The sequence below is a fragment of the Eschrichtius robustus genome, chromosome 4 (genome assembly GCF_028021215.1).
Source record: "Eschrichtius robustus isolate mEscRob2 chromosome 4, mEscRob2.pri, whole genome shotgun sequence".
Classification (NCBI taxonomy): domain Eukaryota; kingdom Metazoa; phylum Chordata; class Mammalia; order Artiodactyla; family Eschrichtiidae; genus Eschrichtius; species Eschrichtius robustus.
The window spans coordinates 28454232-28473450 of NC_090827.1; the positions used below are offsets into that span (position 1 = coordinate 28454232).

A 19219-nucleotide genomic window follows, 5' to 3' on the forward strand; every position below is an offset into this window, starting at 1 on the left:
ACCTGAGGCAAAATGGAAGAATGGAATTTGAGAATTCACTGGAAACAAGAGCTGGAAGCCAGAGGTGAGTCAGGAAAATACAAGGCCAAGAACAGCCCTCAACTTAATTTCTTGCCCTACAACCCCCAAACCCTGGACATACGTAAGGGATTCTGGATGTATGTTCTTGTGGAATGTGGTTTCAAGTCTTTTGGGGGCTTCGATCTTCAGGTTTATAGTGACTTCAACTAGTGCTTGACATTTTACAGTACTGATCGTCCCTGTGCAGTGGGTCTCCAAATGTGTGCTTCAGATATTTAGGTTCTGAAGGGGGCTGAGGGGGCCTCAGTGTGGACCCTCGGGGACACTCGTTGTCTGGGTTGCTCTTTGGTGTCCACGGAGCATCCCGCAACCTGGCAGGTGCCCCTCACAATGCTACTTAAAAATGGAAGCAGTTAGATGCCTTCGGTCGATCAGGTGAAATACTCCGGGTACAGGGAAAGACCATACCAGCCTCTGACCTCCAGAACTGTAAAATAATAAATTTGTGTTGTCTTAAGCCACTAAGTTTGTGGTTACCACAGCAAGAGAAAACTAATACAACCTGGATGTGAAACATTATAATAGAGTATTTTCGTTAAAGGAAGGATTTATGTTAGAAGACTGAAGAAAATGAAAATGTCCAAAGCTTGTTTTTTTGAGTTAAAATAAAGAGAAAGAATGCATGTTTTCTTTGCATCTACTTTTACTGGGGAAAAAAAAAAAAAAACCAACAACACATTTTTTTTTTTTCAAAAAGAGTCAAAATAAAAGACCATTACACAAGATCGCACAATCACAAATGCTGGCAATTAAAGGTAAGTAAGCTAGTCAGTCTCAGAGAGTCCTTGTCTAAGTAGTTTTCTCCATATGCAATCCACTGACACAGTAATTCTCAGAGCTGTTGGGCTGGATTCAGAGTCCCAGGGGCCATGCTCACTGCATTCCATAATTGAATCACATCAGACCTCAAGCAGGAACTCTTCCACCAAGATTTCTATCTTGAGAGCAGTTTAAATGTCCGTGTTCTTTCCATTTCCCACTGGCTTTTTTCATAGTCAGGGGTATAATTCAGCGTTAGCCAATGTCTTTCTCCATTTACCACACAATTTACTCTCCTCTGTTTGGGACCTAACTTCCTCAGTCTTCACATTCTTTTCAACCATCACTGTCTTTACTGTACAGTAAGATGACTTCAATGTAAATATAGAAACCTACACCTTCAAAGGGGGAGAAAAAGAAAAAACCACCTGCTAGAAAAAGATACAGGGATGACAAGTAATTTCAGGGAGCCCTGGATAGCACTTTTTGCCATTAATACCAGCTTATAAAAAGCAAGTAGGAAACTTTAAAAAAGAAATCAAATTCCATGTGTTTTGTGTGTGTGTGTGTGTGTGTGTGTTTTATTCTGCACCATTATGAATCAAATAGGAAAATAACTAATAATATGCTCTAGCTGCAACATAAAACAAGAATGTTAACAGCTTACAAATGCTACTGTGAACATTTAGTTCTCTTCTGAGACACGGGGCATACAAATGAGTCCAATTTTCAGAATCCTCCCCTGGGCCTTGTAATGACATGTGACACAGATGGACACGTTTGGTTTTTTTTTTTTCCCCAAGGACCAGAGTCTGCAATTCCGATTAGATTCAAGCTCAAGGTACGATTTAGCAAATGCTACATGCTTTATTAATGATTTTATGCACCTGTGAGGTCTCCTCAGTACCCAGAAGTTAGTTAAGAATATAGAAACAGTCTCTTGAAAATATGTATCATATCTATATGTATACTTCCTTAGGAATTCTGTAAAAGCCTAACATAATTTGTGAAGTTGATTTTTATAAGTAGTTTTGTAAAACAAACCTACACATAATTTTTCCCCTCAACAGTACTGATAAAATACAGGGCACCTTCTTCTTTCAAGTATTTGGGTAAAACAGCATACCCTGAGAATTTGGGGTGCAAACCTACACCTTGTAAACTGTAGAATGAAACTCCTCAAGCACCACATTGGAAAATGTATATACCGTGATAGTTTTTAAACAGAGACTATTACTGAATGTGTTTTCTCATACACATATAATATATACTTATCATGAGATTACAGTCAATCTACTTAAGAATCAACACTGTCCTGCACTCCAAAGTATTATTTCAGGTAGCATGGGCATTCAATTTGTAGCAAACACTGATTTCCATTTCTATGAAATATGAAAAGAATTAAAATGCATTAAATCTCTTTAAGAGGCTAGAATGATGAAGTCAAATCTGAAATTAAGAAAAAGAAATTTATATCGTAGATATTTCCTAGTGATATAAGGATGGGCTTGAAATGTGTGTTAACATTTAAGATTTATCATAAAGATGTCAAAGTGTAATTTGTTTTAGCTTATTTACTCAATGATATCCAGAGAGCCATACACATACAGACATACGGAGACACAGGCAGACATACAGAGAGCCTATATGTTAAGTCACTAACTGCATATTTGGGCTTCGTTTCATCCTGAGGGCAATTTCAGTGAGTGCTTTTTAAGAAAATACATTCTGGTGAATTAAATTTTCGTACGGGTTACAAATTTGTTCAGTTTTCCAAAAACAATTCAAATGGAGCATATTTCAACCTTACCATTTAACCAACAGGGAAAAACAGGAAATGGGTCAAGATTTCTACACACAATGCCCTGTGATTCATCTGGAAAACTGAGTCACACATGTAACCCTGAGAAAAAAATGGCAAAAGCCAGACTCTGCAATGCTAATTAGATTCAAGCTCCAGGCACTATATAGGAAATGCTACATGCTTTAGTAATGGTCTTGTGTACATGAGCCATAAAAGAGGAGTTCAGTAGCTAAAAGGACACTGGTAGGGTAATGGTTTTATGGGTCCGAAGGCTTCATAGACTCTTGGTTTTTTCTACTTAACTCTGGTTGAAAAAGGAAGGGTACAACTGTTTTATTCAAATATCAATTCAACCTCAAGAAATAATAAGACAACGAAAATGAGGATTTAGATTTACCTCATGTTTTTAAAAATGTTCCTCCCTATCACTGGAGGTAGTAAATGGCCCGGCAGGTTTGATTTGGTTTTTTATGGCTTGATGAAATGGAAAACCATAAAATTAACAGTAGATGATATGGCGTTCATAGAATACTATTTTAAAGTCACATTTTAACCACTTGGCCATTTACTACATCCACAGCAGCTTCTCAGAGGACATGGCCTCTCTGATAGAACCGACAAATGAAAAGTTCTCCTTTCTTTCCAAGTTTCTGTCCTAGTTTACCTCAATGTGAGAATTTAAGGCTCAGATCTGCTGATGATAAATAATGATAAATAGTGATAAATAGCTCACGGGCCTCCCAGACCCTTGGTAGGTAAGAACTCTACCACATGTTCTAGGAAAGGAGATGTCTCTTTTTTTGAAGACCTGGCAAGCCATTGACTACTTGACACGAGCACTGGGTTTACCTAAAAGTCACATGTCATTTTAAAACAGTCTTTTCAATTCTGGTTCTACCTACCAAATCCTATCTGAGTTTCACAAGATGTGTTCAAATACTTGAGATTTCATGGTGCTGCTTTAAGTATTATAAGTTTAAGATCTTTGACTGAGTCTACTTTCTTGTTTCAATATTAAGTGGCCTCTTACCCAGCACATCTCTACTGAAAATGAGGAAGGGCTGATGCTGTAAGAGAAGTTTCCCAGTGGTGAAAAATTAAGCAAGTTCTGGGGTGAATCTGTTGACGTACTTGGGTAAGAAGGCCTCTATGACAAAGGAATAACGTTTCCCCAATATGGCACAAGGGCATCTTTTCCAAACACAGAGATTGTTTCACATTTCATGTTCCATGTCTCAGAGAGGCTATCGCTTCATGTCATAGCTCATCAGCCCAATGATTGATTGAATTGTGACCAGAGCTGACTATTCCTGCCTCAAACCCTTCCTTTTACCCAACAGAACTTCTTTTCAGAGTAAGATCCCTTTAAGGAAGTTCCTGAATGTGAAATTGAGTTTGTTTTTTTTTTTTTTAAAGAGTCCAACTAAGATGGAAAGCATAAATACAAAGTAATGAGATTACATAAATCATACAAAAATCAGTCTCTTAGTTTTTCTACTCACATCTTCAGTTATGAGCAGTATAAAATTTTGTGGTTTCAAGAAGCTGTTTTAAGCAGAAACCAATATCGATGATCATTAAAATCAAAATAGGCTTTAAAAGGCTTTAAAAAATTACCAGAATGCTTTATCTTTGAACAAATAAGTAAATAAGAGGAGATTCCTTTAAAAAAAAAAAAAAAGCCTGGGAGAACCTTCAAGTTATTGTTTTAAAAAGTAAAGAAATATTCCAATGTAACATTTGTTGAATACATATTGACTCATTATTATGACGAGCTAAATGTCTATCTGTTCAATCAACTCTTCAAAACTCACCATGAACACTCACTAAAATAACCTTCAGAATTGGGCTACAACTGAGGCAGTATTGAATGTCAATGAAAGATTCTGTGATTTGGATTCTCGACATCTCTTAAAACCATAAGAAGCAAGTGATATAAACCTAGGTCACTGCTATGGGTATGGCTAGGGCTGGAGATAATCAGAGCCACCAAATCAGAGTTTACTTTCTACTCCACTGCCCCAAACAGGTCACTCTTCAGACTCCAAATAATCCGTGAGAGACAGGAGTGTGCAACTAAGGAGGGAGGGATCATTGAAGAAGAAAAATAATCCTATACACTCATAGCAGAGGTTGGATTCTGAGGGAAGTAGATATTTTATACCTTTCTGAAACTAAGAACTTAACTTTAAATGCAACCACTGGCTCTCTAGTCTTCCAAGCCATTCTATTTTAAGGCAACAAATAGTGTCATGGCATTGTATCAATGGGAAAGTTAAAACAAGGCACAAAAGTTAAAACCACTTTTTCACAATCACATTTGAAATCATGCTAAACCCAATAAAAGAACATGTAAAACATAACCAAGAGAATGACTAGGCATGATCCAAAATGCAGACCCATCATATTTAAATCCAAACAAGTGCTACAACTCTGCCAGCCAGCCCTGATATATTCTGAGAATCTGCAGGGAGATTTGTGATCCAAATTACTGATTTGCTCATTTGGTTTACAACAGAACCAATCCTACTCTGTTGTATGTTTTGACTGAACTATGAGAACATGTAAGAGATTGTTTGCCTAGTCACAAATGCAGGAGGGAAAGATGAAGGGAAAGCTTATATTCTGTATTAAAGTATAAAAAGAAATAGTTTTATGCAGGAAAAATGCAACCATTCAATCAGCTTCGTAAAACTAAAATAACACAAGCTGTCTTAACAGGGTTATTCAGAAAAATACAGAAACTTACACACTTGGTTTATAAGAAGCAAAAACTAAGAATAACATATGTAGAGGAAGGTTTCCAGATGAATTCTTAGTGCTGTTACAATGCAGCCTTCAGATTCAAGAAGATTCATCCGTCTTTCTGTCTTGCTCCTATAAAGAAACATAATCAAGGAAAAGATTGTTAGTAAATCTCGCTCTTAAAGAAGGAAGAAAAATGACAAAATACATTTTATTTAACTATTTGGCTAATTTCAGTGTGAATAATGATGAAATTCACATTTTAAAATGTGTTTCGTGAGTGTGTTTCTGAACCTACTAGACATCCTACTGACTTTAAGAAATTGCCCCAAATGGCACCCTCTCTTTGAAACTTGAATTAAATACAGTCAACCATTCAAAAATGATTTTAGAGTTAAATATTTAGTTGTACTGAAACCATCCATAACAGAGATAAAATAGTATAACAGACATGTTCCTAAAATATACAAAAATGATATTTAAACTAAATTGAAACATTTGAAATTTACCATGAGTTATTAATCTAGTTAAATGAATAAACTCTATACTCTACAGTGAATGGTCACTACCTAAATTACGTGGAACTTCATATTGCGCATTTTGTTTAAAATGAGATATACTGGTTAGAGCCTATAACTTAGTTAAATCCATTCTAAGACAAGCATTGACATGTTCAAAACCTTACTGAAAATTAGCCCTTTCTTTCTGTTAATCTCTTTCTCTATATATATCTATTAGAACTTTGCCTAAAGAACATTTTTAAATTAACCTTTGGGAGTTGATATTTGAACATAATATTATGAAGACAGAAATAGAGTGGCCTACAGGTAGTATTTGTTAGGGATTAGAAGACTCTATCATGTGAAAAGTAACTTCTAAGAAGTATCAAATAACAGCTATCTAATCAATTACATGCAGAGTAGTGTGGCAAAGGATATTTTAATCCTGTCATCTAGAAACTGACCTGTGTTAAGTATATACTTAAGGAAAAAGAAGTCTATAAGAATAATTATGGGTTTAGAGAATAGCTCATGTGTATATATTTCAGGTTCGTTGATTTTACTCTTTCGTGTTTTATATCGAGAAATGACTTTCAAGAGGAAAGGGACAGTTGTGGGTTTGGAAACTTCTCATTTGCTAAAAAAGTTTAAAAGTTTCTTTTACCTTAGGACACATGGAGTAGCAACAGGAACAAAAATATATAATTACAAGGGAGAGGAGAAGAAAATAGAAGACTAAGAAGAAAAATTTTAATGTGGATGCAAGGATCTAATGAAAACTCAAGCCGAATCCCATTGTGAAGCAAGGTTTGCAAGGACTCTCTGAGCAGAAAGGGAACAGAGAGAGAGAGAGAGAAACAGTGAGAGAGAGAGAGAGGGAGAGAGAGAAAACACTACAGGATGGGGAGAGCAGTCTGAGGAAGAGAGGAGAAATCTGCTTCTACCAGCTGCTGGGGTCATTTTTGGGGATCCATAGTCCAGATACGGCCTTTTCATTCTTTTACAGGATACTGCTTCCACTTATATTAACTTTAGAGGGATTTTGTTTGAAACTCTGAAAGTAATAAAATGCTCCAATTCCTATTAAGGATGAACTAATAAAAATTGCCGGTTCAACCTAGCAGAGGGTCACGAAGAAGTCAGTAAAGGGAGAAGAGTGACTGCACGGTGTCACCGGGCAGTTTGGCCTGGATGACTTCCCATGATTTTAGGACCGGAACACATGACAGAGTTCAGCAGGGATGTTGGGTCAGATTTTCCCTTGCTCCACAGAGGTCTGTGCCCAGACTGAGAGGAAAATCACCACATGCAGCTGGCCAACTATGCCCAGAGTTGTGTAACATGCTGGAAAGCCGTGGGGCATACTAGAGGACCCCGACCACAGCCAACTGGCCTGACCCAGGGGATCAGGCAGCCCAAAGGGGACTGCAGAGCTGGGGGCATGACCTCTGGTTTGGGGAAATATCAAGCAATCCTGGATACGGGTCCCTGGTGCTGTCCTGAGAGTCTACAGGAATAAGGGCTGACTTTCTGCCTTGGTGGAGGCCCCTGAGAGATGAGGGGCTTCTGAGGCATTGATGAGCTTCTAGTCTCCAAGGGAGATAGAACTCTTACTACATGCCATGGACTGTATGCCACGTCCTTTGCAGTGATTTTACGATTCAATCTTCACGACGCTCCCGAGAGGTATCCCCATTTTACAGGTGAGGAAACTGAGGTCCAGAGAGGGCAAGTCACTTATCCAGAGGAGGAAGATTTTGGGCCAGGGCTGCCTGACTTCATGGTGCAGATACCTGGGTTTTAGTCAAAGCCACACAGTTTCTCTTAGACTGAAAGGCATGAGCCCATCAGTATCCAGTGGGATCCCATGCTCAGGTGACAGACCACACTCGCCCCTCCCCACATACACGCAAAATTATCCCCCCCTCCACACACACACTGGGAGCCACAGCCCCTAGAAGTGCCGGAACTGTTTCTCTTTGGGACATAGGAGAGCTAAATTTTAATCAAAAGAAAAACACATATGGAGGCTTAGTATACGCTAGACATCGCCAGATTCGGGGTCAATTTCTTACCTTATTCCCTCCCTTTTTTTCCCAAATAAGGGAAGAAGGACAATTCACAACAAGGAACTGAGACGGGGAGGGCAGAGAGGGAGAAAGTGGGCAAACTAGGGGTCATCAATAAGAGCATGGGCCCCCAAGCTTGAAGGGCCTGGATTTCAGCTGATCTCTTAATCTGGGACAAGTTATTTTTTCATTTGTCAAATAGGGATGAGAATAGTACCCACTCGTTTAAAGAATCAAGTAGTACCATGTTAAATCTTAGTATATAATAAATGGTTAATACACATTACTTTTCATTTTTTATTAATTTTGTAGAGAGTTGAGAAGAAAATATAAGGCAATAAAATTGTAGAGAAAGGCACAAAATAATAAGAATGGGGAAAGCTACAATCCAAGAAAAGAGAAAGGGAGAAAAGAAATGGCAAAAGAAAAAGACATGAGGAAGATAATAAAATAAAACAGCAGCTATATATAATAATCAGGAGAGGAAGCCACCATCAAGTTAGGGAAAAAAATAGATATAAATGAATTGATTCAAGAATGTAATCATGGGATGCGCTGGAAATGAAATGTCAAGCTTGCAGCCTGCAGCCTCGTCACCCGGTCTCGTGCACAAGGCTGCAGAGAATGCAGGTGAAGGAGCCGCAGCTTCAAGCCTGCCCTTGAAGCTGTCCAGTCTGTGATGACAACAGAGTCCAAACAGAAAAGGGAGGAGAAGGGAAAAAGCAAGGTGGGGCTTTAAACTAAATCAACTTCAAGTGAATGGGAAAGGAGAAACCACAATAAGGAATTAAAAAAAAAAAAAAATAGCAAAGTACAGAAAGTAAATTCTCAAATAAGAGGTAAGGGAAGAAAAGAGGGGAAGTAAACTGTGGGCCCGACCCCAAGATGGAGGACCAGAAAGAAGAGTGGCCCTGGGGAGAAAAAGACAAGGGGACTGGGAAGCAGTAAGAAAGAAGCAAATGGAAAATAGACTCTGGTCTGGGATGATTTAGGTTTTGAGTCCCAACTCTGCCCCAGAGGGACACTGTGACTTAAGAAGGGTCACTTAACCTCTCTGAGACTCAATTTCCTCCTACAATTTTAACATAAGGGGATGGCGTTCAAGGATCTAAGTACCCTGTGGGCCCCTTTAGAAAACTCTCCGACAATAGCTCCCTCTGAAGCCCCCTTTCTCTTTCAACTTCAGTTGCTGATCTTTGGGGCTCTGCTCAGGGGGTAGAAATAACTCTGAGGAGTTGGCGAGAAAAGAAAGACCAACGATGTAGGAACAACATGAAGCACACTCAGAAATGAAGAAACAAATGGGTAAAGTTTTACAGAAAAAAGAAGAGACTTTCAAAGGAAACAAAATAATTGTAATACCCACTGGGTAGCAGGCATGGTGCCAATTAAAGTTTTCTGTTGTTATTATTACACATTTATCTTTATGCCCTTGTAAACGGTATTTAGTATCAAGTCTCAAATTTTAAAACAAAAATATGGTATCTAAGTGGCTGGGCAGGAGAAAGCATGAAAGTGAATATGTTAGGGAAGGAAAAACATAGCTACCTGCCTCGAATGACAGAAAACTAAAACAAAAATAATCTCATCAGAAAAGGCATCAAAGGTCCTGTGGAGAAGGACCTTTCAAAACTAAAATGAACGAACAACAAAGGCCTAAAACAGAAAAGGCCTAACAAAAAAGGAGAGAGTTGTGAAGTTCTGAACCGTTGTGCTCAGCACACTGGTGCGTTACCAATGGGTTCCTGTTGTGACTCTCCGGCCACTGGGCCACCGGCTGGGAACAGCCTGGTCCATTTATCACAATGTGTGATGTCATTACTAAATTCAAATAAAATACGTAATATTACTACTTATCTTCTGAGATGGGTTGTGATCTGGCAAAGTTGGAGGAGCACTGCAACTTTCACCACAGGAAGAAGAGAAGCAGGAAAGACCCTACCTATGAAAGCAAAACTAGAGGAAAATTCATAACAGAATAATCCGAGAGTAGCAGCAGCTAGCTATGCTCAAATCTATACCGGGGAGAAAGCAAGGCTCCCTGTTACAATGTGCAGCTAAAAATAGATGATGAAATACTTATTATTTGAGCTGGAAGGAATCTTAAAGGTTAAGACAGGACTTGAACACTGGTTTTGCAGTTCTGCATGTACGGTCCGTGTCCTCCAGCTGGAGTGCAGGCTCCTGGACTGTGGGACGGTACCAGGTCACGTGTGGGTTTATAGCCTCACCGCAGAGTACACCGTGCCTGGCGGAGTGTAAACATGTAATTCACATTTGTTGAATGAATGATGGAATTAGTGCTTTTCGTTCAAACATTCATTTCACAAATGTCTGGAGAGGCAGAGCAGATCCAAGGTGTCCTGGCTGCCAGTTCGGGGCTCATTGCACTTCTCTGCCATCCTTCTTGTGTTTCATGCCTCCTACCAACAAAGAAACAGCGCATGGTGTGGTCCGGGAGCTGGGAGCCAGGCTCATCCTGGCTCTCTCACTCTCTGGGGACCTCAGCAAAACCGTTTCTTTCTAAGCCCCAGTTTTCTTCTCTGTGAAATGCTATGCTTGGATCAAACCATTTATGTGACTTCTAGCTGAAAGGGGCACATAAAACCCTACCCTACCACAAGGAAAAACTCTGGAGTAAGTCTGGTTTTCAAAGGAAATTTAAACTGAAACCAGCTTCCAAGCCTTCTCACACTGACCATCCGTATGAACATCAGCTGATGGATGGGGGTGTACAATGTAATTTTTGATATATCTGAACCACGTTTAAATTTTTTTCACACAAGGAAAAGAACGATACACTTCTTTTTTATGTATCTGACTTTTCTTTGGAAAGTGGCATAGAACTTTCAGGATGGTGAGTTTTGAAGGATTTTTATAAGGATTTAAGTTATTACCTGAATTTGGGTAATTAGATTTCTGCCTGTACACAAAAAGCTGATAATTAGCTCCTGACTAGTCTTTTGCTTTCTATCTTTAGGGCTGTGGACTAAAATAAAGGTTAAAGAAGGGTAAGCTTTCAAAGAAATCACTGTTCAAATCTCCAGTACAGAAAACTCTGATTTGTATTTGTGTCTGATGGAAACAACTCCAGGCCTAATCTCTCCAGACTCAGCAGACAGGAGAAAAGCCAAAGGCAGCTGCTACAGGGACACGATTCGAGCGTGTGCCCGGTTCCTCCCTCCTCTGGGCCCTGTCCTCCCTTCCCCTTGCTCTGCACCTGCACAGCTCACACAAAGGCCTCGCAGGATTAGCTGCTCCCAGAGAGCCCTAGGTAAACATACCACCTGTCCAGAAGATGAAAATGCTTTTATCTAGAGGCTACTCTTTTCCTTCTACAAAATGAATTCTCTAAATCTGCGCCTCTTCCACATGCATATTTCTTTATTTTCTACACTGAACAATAGATACATTATTTATCTTTAATCTTCCCTCCCCTCTGTATTTGTGGTCATTACATAGGGCCCGTTGCAAACTCTTGGAAAGGAAATCATCTGTTTCTAGACTGCAAGTAAAATGAGGCTTGTGCTTTCACCTGAATTCTTACAGAAAGACCCAAGGATTTTTGAACAGTGGCCTAACGTTGTCTTGCAGTCCAAGAAATGTAATGCATAGTAACAATCCCTTAATTTGGAAAGGTTTTATATTTTGCAATACACTGTTGTATCATCTGACATCCAGATACATTTTGAGGAGTAGAAATTATTGACACACGAGTGTCATGGGTGCTAGAGAGTTCGCATGTCTAAGAACACACAGCCTGTGAGAAGACACTGGGACTCTGATCTAATGAACCTACTTCCTAATTTAAGGCTCTTTCCTTGAAGAAAGAAACAATGTTCCTGTTTCTTTTAAGTACAGAAGAGAGAGGAATGGCTTATTTCTTTCATATAAGCATAGAAAGGGTTCCTCTCCTTTCTTGGTTCAGTATGATCTTACCAAGGAGTGAAACTCCTTAGAAGCATTTATGTCAGCCCTTCCTCGTGTGAAGGGGGCAGGAGAATGAGAGGGCAAATTTCTCCCCACAGTGCTGGCAGCTTTGTGCTGTATCTGAAGGTTGTCCCTGTCTTATGTTTTTGACCTGAAGTGTCCTGGTTCAGAAAACCCGAGCTCACCTTTCCTATCAAGTTCCACGGACTGTAGTTACAGCCAGGACTCCTGTCTGTGAATCTGAATTAACTTGGGTGTCAGGATCTACATCTACTTCATCTGATTTCCTTTAGAGGGGGCAAGGGGGAGTTGATTCTTTTCTGAAGGGAGAGAATGCAGATAGGAAAATGAGTGCCTTGTAGGGGTCAGCAGCAGAGCGTAGTGGATTCAGTCTGAACGAACTGGATCAAACACAGCAGCTCCATTTCAGGAGTCACTGCAGGCCCGGAATCTCCTCCTCTCCTGGAGGTCAAGCCGAGTGTGTGTGTGTGTGTGTGTGTGTGTGTGTGTGTGTGTGTATGTAAAATACCTTAAAGACTGGACTCACCTAATAAAAAGTATTCTGATTGCCTGAAAACAGAAAAACAAGAGCTTAAAAATACAGCCTTTTTGTATAAGAAGCTTCAAGAGGAAGATGTGGTGGAGGGAGAGAAGGCTTTCTGTGGATTTTAGAAAACCTCCTAACAAGAAAATGTCAGTCTTTGACTCTCTTTACTCTGAGGAGTAACCAGAGTAACGGTGTCCCCAGGGATTTTCGTGCCTGTCACTGGGGCTGCTAAGAATAGAGTGAAGCTCGCTCCGGAAAATCCAGACCGGGTTTTTATTTCTTCCCCCTGCCAATCTTCACCCAAGGCTAACCTGATAGATCCAGGGTTCCCTTCCCTCCCACTCATTGTGGGAAAAACACTCAGGCAATTTGAAAAGGTCAGAGGGGAAAGGCCAGCTGTGGGACTGAGGCGTGGGGAGAGAAGGAGGCTTGGCAAGAAAATTAGCTCCTTCATAATATGGATGCAGTTTTTGTTCTATTCTTCCGAAATGCCCATTTCTAGAGACAGCCTCCGCTGCTGTTAAGTCTGCCCCTTCAAACAGAAAGAAATAGGATTGCTGTTAATCCCTTAAACCTGATTATCAAAGTGATGTCCACTCACCAGCAGCTGCGCCCTTCTGCTTTCTGGTGACCGCTCGTCATCTGTGTTCCACCACGAAGCTCATGGTGGTGCCGTCAAAGGAGGGGGGGGCGATGATCCGCGGCCCCAGGGGCTGCGAAGTGATGCTGATGACAGGCTTGCCTTGCAGCTGGGCAAAGCCCTTGGCCCCCACGAGCTGGGATGTGGCCGCTGGGGCGGAGGCGGAGGAGGAGGTGGGAGACTGACCGGAGGCCATGAAGTAAGGGGCCTCGGTGAAAGATGCAGCTGCCTCTTTGCTGGGGGGCTCTGCTGCCACGGGGGAGAGCTCGGCGCCCCTTGGAGTGTGAGCAATTGGGGTGGGCTGCAGGGCGTTGGCGGGCAGCACCGTGGGCAGAAACCCGGGGTAGATCATGTAGGCGGGGCCGTAGGCCCCGGGACTCAGGGCCAAGGGAGGCCCGGGGAGGGACATGGGAGCCACAGGCTGCTGCTGGGAGGTCATGGGCACGTCCACATACTGCCCCGTCTCGGGGTCAAACAGTCTCCGGGTCATGGGCTGAACTGGCGTGTCCACCAGATAGTACTGGCCGGTTGTCACATCCAGGAGCATCTTGCGCTGGGTCTGCGGAGGCTGCGGCTGCTGGAAGGGGTCTGTGGGGACCGGAGCTGGGCCCACAGGCGCAGGGGCAGGCATGCCTGGAGGGGAGAAGCAGAGGACCTGGGGCTGGGCCCCCTGGAGGGCGAAGGGCAGCAGCTGCTGGTGGTAGATCGCGGTGGGGGTCTGCTCGGGGCTCTGTGGCCCTGCGGGGGCAGCTACCGTCCCCCGGGGGTCGTCGGGCTTGGTGCACCAAGCTGGCCGGCTGGTTCCGCTGACCTGAGAGCCTTTGGGGCTGCTGGGGACCTGACTGCGGGCACTCATTGGGGGCAAGCTGCAGAGAGTGGTGGCTGAGGAGCGTGGGGGCCCCTCCCTCCCCGCCCCAGGCCTGCCTGGAAGCTCCCCAGCTGCAGAGCTCCCTTTAAGGGGGATGGTCAGGTAATTCTCGCAGTCGCTGCGGCTCTTTTCCAGATGGCTGCCATTTTTCCTGCTGGTTACCTCTTCGAGAGATGCCCGAGTGGCCGGAGAGATCTTGAGAGACCGGAGTCCCTGCGATTTGATGCCCTTTGCCGCCGAAGGACTCTCTGGAGCGGGGCCTTGTGGGAACTTGCCAGCGACACCCCCCGTTTTCTGGGTGCTGCTGGCGCTCACCGTGAACACGTTCCGGTGGCCGGGCAGCGGGGGCAGGGGCTGGGCTCTGTCCACATCCTTGTGCACCGGGGGGATATAGAGGGACCGGGGCCTCTCCCTGGCCAGGTTCTCAAAGGCGGCCGCGCGGGCGGACACACTCTCGGCGCTCGGGTTGGAGTTCCTCCGCTGCAGACGCTCTACGGGGCCCCCTCGCAGGACCACCCCTGCGCCTTTGTGCCCGGCGCCCCGCTCCTCCGCCCCACCCAGCCGTTTGGCCAACTTGTCGGGGTCCCGCTCAGCAGCCCCGGCCTCTTCTCGCTCCTCACTGGCGATGAGCGACAGGACGTGGCTGTCGGTCATCAGGGGCAAGGGGTCGCTTTTCCGCTTCCACTCGTTCCTGTTGAAGCTGTACAGCTCTTCCATGGACCTCACGGCCGCCGTCAGCTTCTCCAGAGCATTGCGGGATGTCTTGGGGCCTTTTCCTTCCTCCTTGACCTCCTCCTCCTTGACCTTCTCTGGGGTCTTCTGAGCCTTGGAGACGATCTTGAGCACGGGCAGGTACGAGCCCTGCTCAGGCTTATTGGGGGCGATGGTGGCCACGGGCAGCCTGCCAGATGCCCTGTGAACCAAGACTGTCCCTTCTGGCGAGGAGGAATTCAAGACCCTGCTGCTGCCCCCCTTGCCCACGTTCTCCCTGGGCTCTCGGTCTGTGCTGTCTTCCCTCTGGTTCACCACGGCCTGGCACGTAATCACCATGGGGGACAGGGATCCCGACCCACCAGCTGCAGGAGCCAGCTGCCTGGGTTTGGGCCCGGTCAGCCCCTGCTCTGGGGTGACGCTGCCCTTGTCACTGCTGTCCCCTGACGCTTTGATTAGTTTCCGGACGTCTCTCACCTGGTGGAGGGGGCCTTGGGCCTTGGACTTGTCCCTGACATCTCTCACCTGGAACTGGGGCACTTTTTCCAGGTTGTCCCCCCGGAAGAGTTTCTGCTGTGCCCTGCTGTTGTCCTCAGTGGTCTTGAGGAGGTTCGAGGTGCTGCCACTGGCCAGTTTGGGTGTGAGCAACTTGGCAATGTTGAAGTCCGAGCCTGGCTGTTGCACGCTCCCCAGCCGGATCTTGATTTCGGGAACCTTGGGCCTGATCACTGCTGTGGAGGTGGCCTGGGCAGCAGGGTGCTTGGTGGCCTGCTTCCCCGGCTGCTTGTCCTTGGGTGTCTGCTGGATGTTGGGGACAAAGAGGCGAGACATGATGGTGGACTTACTGGCAGAGATCTCCCCGAGATCAGCCCTCCAGTCGCCCCCTTTGGGGAGTTTCAGCTTCCCAACGGGGGCCTTTTCTTGCCGCTTCTCAGCCTCTTTCTCCTTCCACGACCGGAATGCGCTGTTCTGACTGCGGAGGAAGGTGCTCTTGACGGTCTCTGACGCACTCTTTCTAATTTCACACACCTCTACTGGGTGTCCATCAGCGAAATCACGGCCGGAGCCCGCATGGCTCTCCCGAGGGGCACTGGCTTTGAAAACTGGGGATTTAGACCCAGCTGCGGACCCCTCCCCACCTGCATCAGACACGCTGACCACCGTGTACTCAGAGCCGGCCTCCGAGTGGCGAGAACTCTGCCTCTGCAGGCCCCTCTCCCGCTGCCTCTCACCCCCGGGGGGAGGGCCCTCCGTCTCCTTGGAGGCGCTGGAGAGGTGATGGTGGGATGTGTCACTGACTTCTCCCCTCTCCATTCTGAACTCGTGTTCCCGCTGCATCTTCTTGGAGATGACATTTTTGAGCAGACTGGAAGCGAACTTGGACTTCTTCTGGGGGCCGCCAGCTCGGGAGACAAGCCTGCTGCCCTCGGAGGCCTCGGAGCCATCATCCGTGTCCACGGACCCGGGGCCCTTGCTGGGGCCTTTGGTGGCCCTGCAGGGCCCCGCGGCAGAGCTGGCTTTGCTCTCACTGCGTAAATTCAGAGGCTCGAGAAGGGTGACCACGCGGGAGCCCGACTGGACCTGCTTCTGGAAACACAGAGGCGTCTCCACGTGTTTGATCTCCCCCTCGACTTTGCTGACGACGAACTCCAAGGCCTTGGTCTGGGACTTCTTGGACTGGATGTAGAGCTGGTCTGCGGTCGTCCTGGCCCCGCTGCCCTTCCTCAGACCTGCAGCCATAGAGGCCGCGCTGCTCCGGAGGAGGCTCTGCTCCACCCTGGCTCCAACACCGCCACATTTCAAGTCCAGGAAGGCCGACCAACGCCCAAAGCCGACTTCGGAGAGCGAGGAGGACTCCCGGGAACTGAGGTTCAGGGCCTCAAAGTAGGGGTAAGCGAGGCTCCGGAAGGCCCGGGAGGTCAGGTTACGCACCTCTTTGTCGGCGTCGTCCAGCTCGCTCACGGCACTGGAGGCTCCGCTGGAGTAATCCACCAGCTCCTTCGCCCGGATGGCCCCGCACCGCGTCTGCAGGCGAGCAGGGACGGCGATGAATTTCTTTGCATGGTCCTGAGCCACGGCTGCAGCCGGGTCTTGCTTCAGTGAACTTGAATTGTGTTCAGCAGCTGTAGAGACGCGGAGGCTCATGTCGCCTTCATGCTTGGCAGCATAAATAATGTTTTGCTTTGCACACACGTTGCTAGGCTCATTTATAGCCCAGGAAGTCGGTTTGATTGATAGGAGGATCTGGCTTGCTGCACTCCCGCAGCTGCTTGCGGCGGCTGAGGCTGCCTCCAGCGGCTGCAGCAAGGGCTCACACGGGGTGGCAGTGCCAGGCCCCGTGGCTGGGGGAGTGGGGTCGCTGTCCGAGGGGCCGCTGCCCACTTCCGTGCTGCTGGTGTCGCCACCGCTGCTGCCCGCGCTGGGGCGGGCGGGGTCACTGCCGGTGGGGCTGGGTGTCCGGGTGGCGTTGGTGCTGGGAGTGGTGCTGAGGTAGCAGCTGTTGTCATCGTCCTCTTCGCTCGGCGTGGTGACGTCCTCTGGGGTCTCGTCGCTGCCACCAAAGGAAGCGTAGTCCACGAATGAGTAGATGACGTTGTTGTCCTCGAAATCCCAGCGGGAGGCCAGGCCCACGTCGAAATCCGTGTCCTGCTCTACCTCGCTCAGCTGGATCTCGTGGGTGGTGATGTAGTGAGCCTCCTGGTTTTGGGGGGGGTCCCTGCTGCCCTGAGATTTGGCAATCATGTCTCTGCACTCGGTTCCATCTCCTCCTCTTCCTCCCTCTCCTCCTCCTCCTCCTCCTGCGTTTCCCCCTTCTTCTCCTCCCTGGGGCTGGCAGCTCACTGCGTTCTCACCACTGTCACTCTCAAAGTCTAACGATGAGGACGAGGTGGCCAGAGCCCCCGTGGATGTGGTGCTATCACCCATCTTGGAAAGGCCACCTTCTTCTGCTTTGTCCACCAGGGAGGAGGAGGAGGAGGGAGAGGAGAGGGTGCTGCCCTCATCAGTGCGGGAGAACTGGGATCTGGAGAGTTCCAAGCAGGCAGGAGTCTTCTGGGGGGTTGGAGCCTCGCACTCTCGGCTGTCGGGATCGTCTTGGGCTTTCTCCTGGGGGCTCCTAGAGCCCCTCTGATCGCCCGGGCGCTGCTCCAGAGTAAGTCTCATGGTCCGGGGACTGTCCCTCTGGACTCCAGCTGAAGTGCATATCTCCACATATTTCGCTTCTCGCTGGGAGGGGGCCAGTGGCTTGAGAAGTGGCTGCAGCTGCTGCTTGAGCTCCTGGCTATCTTGAGCTCCGCTCACCCCCTCCCTGACCTCCTTCGGCCTGGCCTGCAGATTCAGCTCAGGAGGGGCGCCTTCCATTCTGAGCCCTCGCCTCGGTGTCAGCGACAGGAAAACACAGTGGTGAGCACCGGGGCGGTCCTGGGCCCCTCCCTGGCCCCGGAGGGGCTGCAGAGTAGCCCGAAGCAGGGTCCCACGTGCCTGGATTGGCCCCAAGGCTGTAGGCACCACTGCCGCTGCTGCCACCGCCTCCCAGTTCTTCAGCCCCTGTGGCGGGGCCCAGGCAAGGCTGAGGGAGGAAGGAAGGCTCCTGGATGGGGTGGCAGAGGTGGTCTGTGGCCAGGGGGCTGCTGCTCTGGCCGAGACTGTGGCCAGCTTCCCGTAGCTGAGCTCTTCTGTCCAGTTGTTTGCCTGGCACCATCGGCAGCTAGGAGTCTGAATGCCATCGGCCACGGAAGAAGCAGCATCTGTAGGTCGAACCCCGGGACTCCCAGAAATGGAAGGAAAGCATGTGCTGTTTCTTGTGCAGCCTTGTTCCTTTCCTGGATGGGGTAAGAGTGGGTCACGTCATTCCAGAAATATTTTTAGTATCTATTCCCTAGTCATACTGAAACCACACTTGAGGGTAGAGAGAAGAGGCTCTAAGATGAAGAGAGAGTGTTGGGGGTGGAGGAGGCATGTGGGTTCTAATTGAAATCGACCAAATGTCCTACGTAATCTATTACAGGGATGTCTAGCAAGTATGAAATTGTTCTTTACTGACTGCCATCTTTCACTCCCAAGTCTGATTAAATGTTTTTTTTCCCCCTTGTTCTTAAATAAAACCCAAATTCAGCATTGCATTTCAAATCAATTACGGACAGCTCCGAAAGACTTCAAAATCTCCCTTGAACATATGGTAGCTTTAAGTTTGTCTCAAAATCTATGCATTTCCTTTCTCTTTCATCTCAAATCAATCAAGTTCTGGTAATAAAACTTTTCACAGGAATAAAACACTCTGTCCTTCCTTCCCCAAAGTCCTACTTTATGAAACATAATCTGTTTGTTTAAAAATAGGAAGAATCCCTTCTAGAATCTTTACTGTGGACTCGAAGTGTACAGGGGCAATTTTTAAAGACTTAGAACTTAACACTTCAAATAAACTTTTAATTATAGTCACTAAAAAGGAGCACGTGGGTTAAAACTGACACGACTTCAAATCCCTACCACCTCAAACAAGTTCCTTAAACTTCCAAAACCGTGGCAAGACAATAAACCTCCAATTAAATATAGCCTGGGCTGCAGCC

The 19219-nt window shown here is 46.4% G+C and overlaps 1 protein-coding gene across 1 annotated transcript; it reads right to left on the bottom strand.

Annotated features, from left to right (window-relative positions):
• Nucleotides 1-706: 706 nt before the first annotated feature.
• On the bottom strand, nucleotides 707-18444 carry C4H4orf54 (chromosome 4 C4orf54 homolog). Its single transcript, XM_068542493.1, is given in 3 exon segments — nucleotides 707-5521; nucleotides 13037-18410; nucleotides 18412-18444. Coding segments are annotated over 2 exon segments (5370 nt in total). The 3' UTR covers nucleotides 707-5521; nucleotides 13037-13073.
• Between the last annotated feature and the right edge of the window lie 775 nt (nucleotides 18445-19219).